This window comes from Macrobrachium nipponense, chromosome 38, assembly GCF_015104395.2.
Source record: "Macrobrachium nipponense isolate FS-2020 chromosome 38, ASM1510439v2, whole genome shotgun sequence".
Taxonomy (NCBI): domain Eukaryota; kingdom Metazoa; phylum Arthropoda; class Malacostraca; order Decapoda; family Palaemonidae; genus Macrobrachium; species Macrobrachium nipponense.
Genome location: NC_061098.1, coordinates 35,930,096 through 35,942,114, shown reverse-complemented (window position 1 = coordinate 35,942,114; position 12,019 = coordinate 35,930,096). Strand labels below are relative to the sequence as shown.

At 32.5% G+C, this 12,019-nt stretch overlaps 1 protein-coding gene across 1 annotated transcript in view; it reads right to left on the bottom strand.

Annotated features, from left to right (window-relative positions):
• Positions 1-12,019, bottom strand: part of LOC135209790 (uncharacterized) — a 71,124-nt gene that overhangs the window by 5,243 nt on the left and 53,862 nt on the right. The window contains exon 2 of the mRNA XM_064242568.1: positions 7,594-7,685. Coding sequence (XP_064098638.1) covers positions 7,594-7,685 — 92 coding nt within the window. The remainder of the gene's footprint in view (positions 1-7,593; positions 7,686-12,019) is intronic.

The window sequence follows — 12,019 nt, the reverse complement described above, 5'->3', positions numbered from 1 at the left end:
TTTCAGCTGACGTTTACAATTACTTACTCTTTTTAGTTACGCACCAGATGTATTTCTCAAGTTACCCGAACACATTAGCTGAACTTTTCCAAAATTTTATCATTACTTTGTGGTAAATTGAAAATAAAGATTATATGTTGAATAATTATGTATAGAATATATATATATATATATTATATATATATATATATACCTATATATATATATATATATACTATATATATATATATATATATATGTATGTATATATAAGCAATAAGTCACCAAAAACAAAGCACGTGACAAATATGTACGTAAATAGCCACATGAAAAGGTGAAAAACAAAAATCAAAGACCAGTTACCAAGCGCTTTCGTGTATTGCGTACACTTCTTTGGGGTACAAAGTAAAATAAATAAATAGAAACATAAACAAGAAAATTTCACAGAACAAAGATCAAAGCCATTAAACAAGCAAATTATCTAAAACAACACCGTTACGCAGTTAGAACAGGTCAATCGACAAGTGCTTTATTTGTACACATGAAGGATTCTAACCATAGTATAGACTGGAAAAATGCATCTGAGGTAATATTTTGTAACCATATTGTAAAAAGAAACATAATTGAATCTGCATTTATTAAGCATTTTAACGATCAACTTATGAATCTGAGTTCAGGTCTTTTTAAATTAGATAGTTACCTTGTTTATAAAATTGTAGGGAAATACAATGTCACCTTTTAGCAACAGCCTGTTATACTAACTGCAGTTTCAGTTCTTAAGCACTTTTAAAGTATTCTTACTTGTTTGGTAGTGACAATTTGTAATGATAATTTGCTTGTTAATGACTTTGATCTTTGTTGCTGTGAAATTTTCTTGTTTATGTTTTATATATATATATATATATATATATATATATATATATATATATATATATATATATATATATATATATATATATATAGTACTGGTAATCTTCTTAGGCACGAAGATATAGTAATTCAGTTGTATTCCACATAGGAAAATGAAAAAAGGTATATCTCAGAAATTGCCCAACAGTTTCGTCTCCAATGGACCTCTTCTTGGAGCGTTTATTAAGGAAAGAGATAAAGTTTACAGTGCATGCGGCCAAGAAAGGCCTAAAATGTTTTTAAACATACAGTTACCAAAAACTAGCAGTTGAGCTACAAACTATTCAGCAGTAAAATAACAATAAAAACAAGAATAGCAGTTGAGCAAATGAAAAATACCAAAATATCTAACGAGGTATACATCCATCTTTGAAACAGCATAACATACCAGTACATATTAACAAGCCTATACTATATGATAGTTAATGGATAAAACATTATCCAATTTGTTAACTGACGTTTCATGATCATGTAAGATAAAAGGATCTAATTTATACAAACCAGGCGATAAATTAAAAAAAATTTTTTCCTTTGCTGTGAACAATGCAAGCTGTCTCTATCAAATTTCTTTCAATAAAACTGTGCTCTTAAACAAAATCTTGACCCGAGCCAGTCAATCGACACTCGAAAAACGCATTTTAAATCATAAATATAATATACGAACAAATAATACGAGCAATGCTTTACGTGTTCATAGTAGTTTATGTAATACACCGATTGACTGGCTCTGGTCAAAGATTTTGTTTAAGAGCACAGGTTTTATTGAAAGAAATTTGATAGAGACAGCTTGCATTGTTCACAGCAAAGTAAAAATTTTTAATTTATCGCCTGGTTTGTATAAATTAGATCCTTTTATCTTACATGTCATGAAACGTCAGTACAATTGGATAATGTTATCCATTAACTATCATATAGTATAGGGCTTGGTTTAATATGTACTGTATGTTATGCTGTTTCAAATGGATGTATTACCTCGTTAGATATTTTGGTGGTATTTTTTCATTTGCTCAACTGCTATTCTTGTTTTTATTGTTATTTTACTACTGAATAGTTTGTAGCTCAAACTGCTAGTTTTTGGTAAACTGTATGTTTAAAAATTTAAAAACATTTTAGGCCTTTCTTGGCCGCATGCACTGTAAACTTTATCTCTTTCCTTAATAAACGCTCCAAGAAGAGGTCCATTGGAGGACGAAAACTTGTTGGGCATTTTCTGAGATATACCTTTTTACATTTTCCTATGTGGAATACAACTGAAAAATATATATATATATATATATATATATATATATATATATATATATATATATATATATATATATATATATATATATATATTGTGTGTGTGTGTGTGACACTTTTCTTCTCAAACACTAATATTGTTTAGGCGTAATAATTAATTAGCTAATCTTTATATCATAGGCATTCATTTTTATTAACATTTCGTTGACTCATCAAAGTCTTCTGCGATAGTACAGATATCAGAACCATATGAACAATGAAGAAGTCATCCAGAAGTCTTTTGAGCACAAATTCTGTTGTATAATACTTGGGTACTTACATCTTAATATCTGACACCTGTTGGCACCTCCCACTCGTGTGAGATTAATTCTCAGATAATCTGGCTAGTCTCTCTTACCTATTATCACGACAGATTGGACCCCTACATAATTTATTCCAAGCATAGTGAATAATAGAATTACATTTATGTAATCAAAGTTTACTTACAGTTTAGCTAAAGATATACTTTATTCCCAGTTTAGTGAATTATATTCCAACTTTAGTGAATAATGGAATCTTATTTAATTCCTAGTTTATCAAATGCTATAATTAACATTTATTTACAATTTACTGAGTAATATGATTATATTTTATTTCAAGTCTAGCAAATTATATACCTGAAATTTATTGCAAGTTTAATGAATGATATAATATAAATTTGTTAGAATATTAATGAAAGATGATAATATTTTTTTTACAGTAAGTTAATAATATGATGATATTTTATTCCCAGTTTAGTTAATGATATAATCATAGTTTATTCCAACTATAGTGATTGATAAAACTATATTTCATTCCCAGTATAGTGAATGATACAGCTAAAATTTACTCCCAGTTTAGCCAATGATATAATTATAATTCATTTCTAGTTTAGCGAATGATTCAGAGTTAGCCAATTATATATATAAATATTTTCATTCTCAGTTTAGTGACGGATATAGATTTATTTATCCCTAGTTTACTGAATGATATGATTAAATCTAACTCCAAGCTTAGTGGTTGGTTTAATCATATTTTATTCGAAAGCTAAATTGATTAGGGCTAATAATCTAGAATAGGAAAGGTGATACTTACCTATAATATTTGTCTTGGCCTTAGTGATTTTGTTCTTATATATATATTTATGATAAACAAAGGATAGCATTTTGCTGTTGTCTAAAGTATGAGTTTTTGTTGATTTGATTTTGGTTAAAATAATATTTTTTTCTTTTTATTATCTTGCTTTGGGGATTAAGACGAAAATGGCAAGATTATGAGTTTGGACTTTGTATTGTTAGAAGTAAATCTGGAATTTATTGTAGTAATTTTTAGATTTTTAATGTACGATATGCTTATGTATATGCCAATATTATATATATATATATATATATATATATATATATATATATATATATATATATGTATATGTATATGTATATGTATATGTATATGTATATGTATATGTATATGTATATGTATATGTATATGTATATGTATATGTATATATATTGTTACGAAGTGCCAAGTATCTAGTTACCATGCATCAAATATTACCTCACCAAAAGCCAGACACTTGAACCCTCATAACACGTTTAAACGACTGAATACTCTAAAGGCAACAGTGATCCCTTAAACACTTACCCAGCATTGCCAGAAAATCAGACTAAATTCATCAAAACAGGTGTGAGGTAATCTTGTAAGTAATTAAATTATCAAAGGGCATCACTCTATCAACAACTTTAAAGTTAAGTATTTCCCTGATTTCAGAAGTCTAAGTACTTCCCTGGTTTTAAGTCACTTCAAATAAATTGAAGGAAAGCAAATCAATTACCACTCTATGTTTCTACCTATCATCAATATAATCATAATCATAATTAAATATACTGGTATAAATGAAAATACTTATAAAAATTTTAAATACAAAAATTTATTATTAAATTCAAAATTTATAAGTGAAATTCACAAATATCAGGGAAAATTACTGTTACTTGAAAACAAAGTAAAAGTTTACTTAATTCTTGAATCAAATTAAGTAAAATTAAATCAAAATTAATTTATCACAAAATTCAAGAAAATTAATTCAATTGAAATTCAAAAGTGTTAGGCAATAATTGAAAATTTGAAATTAAGAAATTAATTCACAAGTGCTAAACAACAATAAATCTTGAAAAGAATTCTAAGTAAATGCAAATTAATTCACAAGTGTTAAATTTAATTAATTGTTCAATGATTAAGCAATGAAAATAACTAAGTCAATTTAATTGTGAATGCAAATGAAAATATAAAATAAAAAGACACACTTCAATAAGAAAATGAAATAGTGCACAAACATGGAACAAACACACACAAAAAAAATCAGCAATGTGTAAAAGTGTAAATCTTTTCACTCAAAACATTGTATCCAACAGTTTTTATCAAACCTTCACAACCATCTGTTATTAGTTAACCACTGTTCCTAACAATTATTAGTTAACCACACTCCCTATCCATTATTAGTTAAACACAATTCCTATCCGTTATTAGTTATTAGTTGCAACTAATAAAAATATACCACACTTTACCTTTTTGGTATACCAACTTCTTTTTCTCTTTTGCTGCAGCTTGTATATCACACTTTCACAAAACCAGGTGCCGTTACGAAATAATGTATGTTCAGATTCCACAAAAGCAAAACTAAATAACACTAAATAAACTCTAAGAAATATCAAACATGGAATTCTAAGTTGCGAGTGACCAATTTACGTTACGTTAATATAATCTCAATGATGTCGCGGGAGAGAGAGAGAGAGAGAGAGAGAGCGAGAGAGAGAGAGGTCGACTGCCTGAGGTCCTAAAACATAGAAAGAAATCTCTTCATTATGGAAAATTCAACAGGGCAGATGACATAAAACGTTCTTGTCACGAATGCTTCCAGTAGCTTGGAAAAGGAAATCTGATGCAATCTTCATCAAAGAAATGTGACATGCACATGGTTTTTGATGAAAACAACATACGCGTACGAGTCCAGTTCTGTTAAAAAAAGAAAGACGTACTCTACTCGATCGAAATGGAGGCTGAATGACAATTAAGATTGACATGTTTTGATAACAACGCAAGACTCAATTCTCTCGCTGTCACATGCGTTGACAGATTTAGGAAAGCAAACGGATCTCGCAGACCCTCCCATCTTACATTGTAGACATAAAAGTTAAACATTCGTAGTTTCGAAAAGACAAAGTAAAAATCTCTCTCTTTTTATGTTATATATACATTCTTTTACAACATGTAATGCAAAATCTGAACACACATTTTAAAACATCCTATTCTAAGCTATTCTAGGAATCTGAAAAATGTTGCATAATTCTACATGACATTTGAAAGAAGGGAAAACATGCATTTTGAAAGTAGCAATATATAATATACCTCCCCCCAGAAGATTTTTTATCATGGTGTTGAATCCAACGATTCACAGCAAGATAAATAATCAGCAACTACATTGTTCTTGCCACTAATGTGCTGCACTCTTAAGTTATACTGTTGCAGGCACAAAGACCACCTGGTCAGTCTTTGATTATGATTTTTCATTTTCTGGATAAATGATAGTGGATTGTGATCAGACAATACTAAAATTTCTTCATTCCTAGGTCTATTCACATACACTTCAAATTTTGTCAATGCTGTGATTAAGGCTAAAGTTTCCTTCTCAATTGTCGAGTATACTTTTCTGATGTTTTTTCAATTTGTAGACATGAAGCAACAGGATGGTAGATATTATTTTTTCATATTCTTGAAGTAGAACAGCTCCAACACCACAGTCTGACGCATCAACTTGTATCACAAATTTCTTGTCGAAGTCTGGAGCTTGAAGTACTGGTCTTGAAGTTAAAATGACTTTTACTTTCTCAAAGGATTCTTAACACTCTGGAGTCCAAATAAACTTAGCTTTGGGACTAGTTAAGTCTGTCAAGGGAGCTACTACGGCTGAGAAATTTGGGCAAAAACGACGATAGAATCCAGTTATGCCTAAAAATCTCTGTAGCTGTTTCCTGGTAGTAGGTGGGGTAGCCTTACGGATACCTTCTACATTGGCATTTACTGGAGCAAGAAGGCCTTTCCCAACTTCAAACCCAAGATACTGTACAGTTGCCTTTCTAAACTCACTCTTCTCTAAGTTGACTGTTAATCCTGCTTCTTGTATTTTCTTGAAAACTTTCCTCAAAATCTTCAGATGTTCTTCCCATGTTGTAGAGTAAATCACGATGTCATCTAGGTATACACCTACTCCTTCTATTGATCCTAGCAGTTGATCCATCACACTTTGAAATGTTGCGGGTGCATTCATCAGACCAAATCGCAGAACAGTATACTGTACAGTCCAAATGGAGTAATAAAAGCTGACAGCAACTTCGCATTCTCATCTAAGGGAATTTGATAATATCCTTTCAACAAGTCTATCTTGGAAACAAACTTGGCTTGCCCAATATTATCAAGTAACTGATCTATAAGAGGCAAAGGATAATTATCAGCCACACTGATAGAATTCAGCTTCCTATAATCAGTACACATCCTAAAGGAACCATCTGGTTTCTTTACCAACACACATGGAGAACTGAAGTGACTTGAACTGGGTTCTGCTAATCCATGTTGCAGCAAATACTCAACTTCTTTCTTCAAAACATCTCGATGATACGGTGATAAGCGATAGGCCTTTCTTGCTTGAAAGGTTTTCCATCTTCTTGAATCTTGATTTCATGCTTGGTCAGATCAGTACGTCTAGGCACATCTGAAAAAATTTCTGGAAAACTTCTAATTACGTCACTTAAGTCTTCACCTTGTTCAACACTCAGATGTTTCAGTTTATCCTCCAAATTTTCCAAAATTGAAGAATTATTCATCTTGCTTGCAGTTCCCAATTCATAGCCATCATCGTCTTCTGTAGATAAAGTTGTTTGGGTTACTGACACAGTTTCAATTTTAGTTTCTGAGAAGTAAGGTTTCAAGAGGTTCACATGTATCTTCCTTTGTCTTATTCTTCTTTCTGGTGTTTCAATCACATAAGTTCTATCACTTAACTTCTGAATTATCTTGTAAGGACCTTGAAATTTATTAGTGAGGGGAAATCTCTTGACAGGTAAGAACACTAACACTTGTTGACCAACACTAAAACTTCTTAGCTTAGCCTTGGCATTAAATCTCCTTTTCATTTTCTCTTGACTCATTTTCAAGTTTTCTAAAGAGATTTTTCTTATCTCTTTCAACCTTTTTCTTAAGTTCTTCACATACTCTCCTTGGCTTTCCTCTTGGTTTTCTTCCCAATTTTGTGCAAGAATCTTCAACGGTCCTCTCACCTCTCTTCCAAAAATCATTTCATTAGGTGAACATCCCATACTTTCTTGATAAGCATTCCTAACTTCAAACAACATTAATGGTAAACCAACATCCCATTCTCTTCCTGACTCAGAACAATACTTTGTCAGCATACTTTTCAATGTCTGGTGGAACCTTCCAAGTGGGCACCATGAGTTTCTGGATGATAGGCAGTGGATAACTGTTGTTCACTCCTGAAAATCATCACATCCTGGAATAACTTGAAGTAAAGTGTTCCTCTGTCACTTGTACTATTTCTGGGTATTCCAACTTTGAGAAAAACTCCACAAGTTTTTCAGTAACTATCTTGGCAGATATGCTTCTAACAGGGATTGCTTCTGGATTTCTTGTCACAGGACACATTAATGTCAACAAATACTCATTTTCTTTCTTTGTCTTCGGCAATGGTCCAACCATATCTATAATCACTTTGCTAAAGGGTTCTCCTCTAACTTCTATAGGTTGTAGGGGGGCTTTCTTGATGGTTTCATTCGGTTTTCCAGCTATCTGGCAGGTATGACACTCATGACAGAACCTGCTAACATCTTTGTGAAGTCCAGGCCAGAAATAATATTTCATGATCTTCTCCACAGTCTTCCTGATTCCCATATGTCCAGACTCATGAGCTACTGCAACCACTTGCTTTCTCAATGGATATAGAATCAAAATTTGATGATATTCGCCCCATACAGCATCTCCTGGTATATCTGTAGGTCTATACTTCCTCATCAGTAAACCTTCCTTCAAATAATAACAGGTAGGAGTTTGTTGCATCTCTTCTCGATTGACAACTCTGAAGAACAAATCAGTTAATGATGCATCCTCAGCTTCTATCTTGTCACTTGACTAACTTCAAGGGTTGAATTCTCAATATCTGCTAACTCAGCTACTGTAGTTTCACTACTGTCTTCAATAACACTTTGACTACTCGGAGTCTCTTCAGGAACATCAGGTTCTTCTTCTTCGTCGCTGTCTTCTTCATCTTCTTGGGAAATCTCTTCTTGGTCTGCACTATGGGAAACTTCACTTCCCTGGAACAATTCTTATAAGCACAAAGATTCTTCACTTGATCCTTCTAGGGTGTGTAAATCCTCAGTTTCTTCACTTGCAGTCTTAGTCCTCTTCATACTTCTGGTAGTTACACAACTAGGAAACAGGTGGGGGTTATTCTTCTCCAACTCTACTGTAGGACAAATCCTCAATGGTTTGTCTGTCACTACAGGACGAGGAATAAATGGCACACCACCAACTTCATTCCCCAACAGAACATGTATACCTTCTACAGCCAGTGAGTCCTTTACAGCAAAATCAACATTCCCTGTCACCAATTCACATGACAGGTGTAAGCGGCATATAGGAGTTACTTCCTCTCCTCCTATACCCTTCAAAATAACTGAATCTCCTGTGAGACTCTTCTCCAACTGAGGGTGAGAACCACGTACTACCACACTATAGTTACTCCCTGTATCACGTAATATCTTGACTGGTACCTGCATACTTCCTTCTTGAGTTGACAGCATACCCTCATAGATATATCGCTTAAAAGCCTCCACACTGCTAAGCCACTCACTGCTTGAGGTAACATTTCCACTGGTTGCTAAACATTCAGCTTGTTTAGTTTCATTCTTATCTGGAGTCTGATTCTTTCATACACTGCTCTTCGTAGTTTTTGTCACCTGGTCACCTTTTACAACTTGACCAACTGGTTTTGACTGCTGTTGATTCCGGTAACACTTCTGACTGTAGTGTCCTACTCTTCCACACTTGAAACAGACAACATTAGGTTTCTGTAACTGTCTTGAAAAACTGGATGAAGATTTCACATTAGTTTGCTGAGGTGTATTACCTTGTGTACTCTTGGTATTATCACTTGAAGGTTTCCCATTAAATTTGTTCCTGTTATTTGAATAAGACTTAAAACCTGGGCGTTGTTGACTCTGGTACTTGACATTGTAATTACGTTTACTACTGATTATATTGTAATCTTCACTAAGTGTAGCAGCTTTGTCAAGTTTCTTCACTTCTCTCTCCTCTTCTCGTAAATAGGCGTCTTATATCTTTCAGGAATTCCCTTAAGATACTGTTCAATAACAAGTAACTCTTCTAACTCATCAAAACAAGTTTTAACTTTAGCAGCTTCTACCCAACGTTTGAAACACTTCTTCACTTTGTAAGCATAATCTAAGAATGTCCCTTCTCATCTTTTCCTTAAATTTCTAAATCTTTCATGTAGTACTCTGGGGTCATCTGGTAAACTTGTAGCACGCTGTGTTTAAGTACCTTGTAGTCTTTACACTGATCAGCTGTTAAGGCTAGATAAGCACTTCTCTCTTTACCAATCAAGACACTTTGTAGCAAAACTTACCATTTATCCTCTGGCCATCCCATACCTGAAGCCACTTTCTCAAAGTGATCAAAACTCATCTGGAGCTTCTTCAGTAAACTTAGGGATTAACTTCTGTACTCTCACTACATCAAATACAGGGTCTTGATTACCTTGGTTAGGGTTAGGCGGTGTTACAGGTAATGTGGATCTAGCTTTTATTAATTCCATTTCCCTTTCATGTCTTGCGATTTCTCTTTCCTCTTTTATCCTTTCTCTTTCCTCTTTTGCTGCTTTTTCATCTTCTCTTTCTCTTCTTTCTTGTTTTTCCCTGTCTATTCTTTCTCTTTCAGCTTACATTCCCTCTCTTTCAGCAAGCATTTTTAGCTTAATCAAATTCTCTTCTGCTTCAATGCGTCTAAGCTCTAACTCTGCATCACTTTTCTCTTTCTTTTCTGCTTGCTTATTTATGAGATCAGCACGTGCTACGTTCAACAAACTCTTGAGCCAATTCTAACTCATCTTCATCAGTTTTTATTCTACCAGAGTTTATCAATAATTCCATAGCAATACATCTTATTTGTGCCTTTACATACTAGTAGACACATAACCACCACATGCCTCTGCTAAAGCGCTCCACTGTGCTCTAGACAAAGTGGTTTCAGACAAAACTTGGATGAAGGGGGCTGCTAAAAATTCCTGAAACATTGAACTGAGCCATTTTCCTCTAAGTTATCAACTTACAATTCAATACAATAAATGCAAAACAAAAAACTATATGTCACACCCCCCTAACAAAATATATCCCTAACACCACCAGTATATTCTAGAGTGATAATGAAACTGCTGCTTTCCAGGTCTCTGGGCATCATTAAACAATAGGTACTAAGTGCCAAGTATCTGGTTACCATGCATCAAAATTACCTTACCATTCCAAGCCAAAATGCTAATACTTTGAACCCTCATAACCACGTTTTAAACACGAACTGAATACTCTAAAGGCAAGCACAAACTAGTGATCCCTTAATAACTTACTTATCCAGCAATTGCAGAAAATCAGACTAAAGTTCATTTCAAAACACACAGGTGTGGAGGTTAAATCTTGTAAGCTTAATTAAATTAATCAAAGGGCATCACTCTATCAACAACTTTAAAAGTCTAAGTATTTCCCTGATTTCAGAAGTCTAAGTACTTCCCTGGTTTTGTAAGTCACTTCAAATAAATTGAAGGAAAGCAAATCAATTACCACTCTATGTTTTCTACCTATCATCAATATAATCATAATCATAATTAAATATACTGGTATAAATGAAATACTTTATTATAAAAATTTTAAATACAAAAATTTATTATTAAATTCAAAATTTATAAGTGAAATTCACAATATCAGGGAAAATTACTGTTACTTGAAAAAACAAAGTAAAGTTTACTTAATTCTTGAATCAAATTAAGTAAAATTCAAATCAAAATTAATTTATCACAAAATTCAAGAAAATTAATTCAATTGAAATTCAAAAGTGTTAGGCAATAATTGAAAATTTGAAATTAAGAAAAAATTAATTCACAAGTGCTAAACAACAATAATCTTGAAAAGAATTCTAAGTAAATGCAAATTAATTCACAAGTGTTAAATTTAATTAATTGTTCAATGATTAAGCAATGAAAATAACTAAGTCAATTTAATTGTGAATGCAAATGAAAATATAAAATAAAAAGACACACTTCAATAAGAAAATGAAATAGTGCACAAACAATGGAACAAACACAAACACAAAAAAATCAGCAATGTGTAAAAGTGTAAATCTTTTCACTCAAAACATTGTATCCAACAGTTTTTATCAAACCTTCACAACCTCTGTTACTTATTTAACCACTGTTCCTAATATTAGTTACCACTCTCCCTATCCATTATTAGTTAAACACAATTCCTATCCGTTATTAGTTATTAGTTGCAACTAATAAAAATATACCACACTTTACCTTTTTGGTATACCAACTTCTTTTTCTCTTTTGCTGCAGCTTGTATATCACACTTTCACAAAAACCAGGTGCCGTTACGAAATAATGTATGTTCAGATTCCACAAAAGAAACTAAATAACACTAAATAAACTCTAAGAAATATCAAACATGGAATTCTAAGTTGCGAGTGACCAATTTACGTTACGTTAATATAATCTCAATGATGTCGCGGAGAGAGAGAGAGA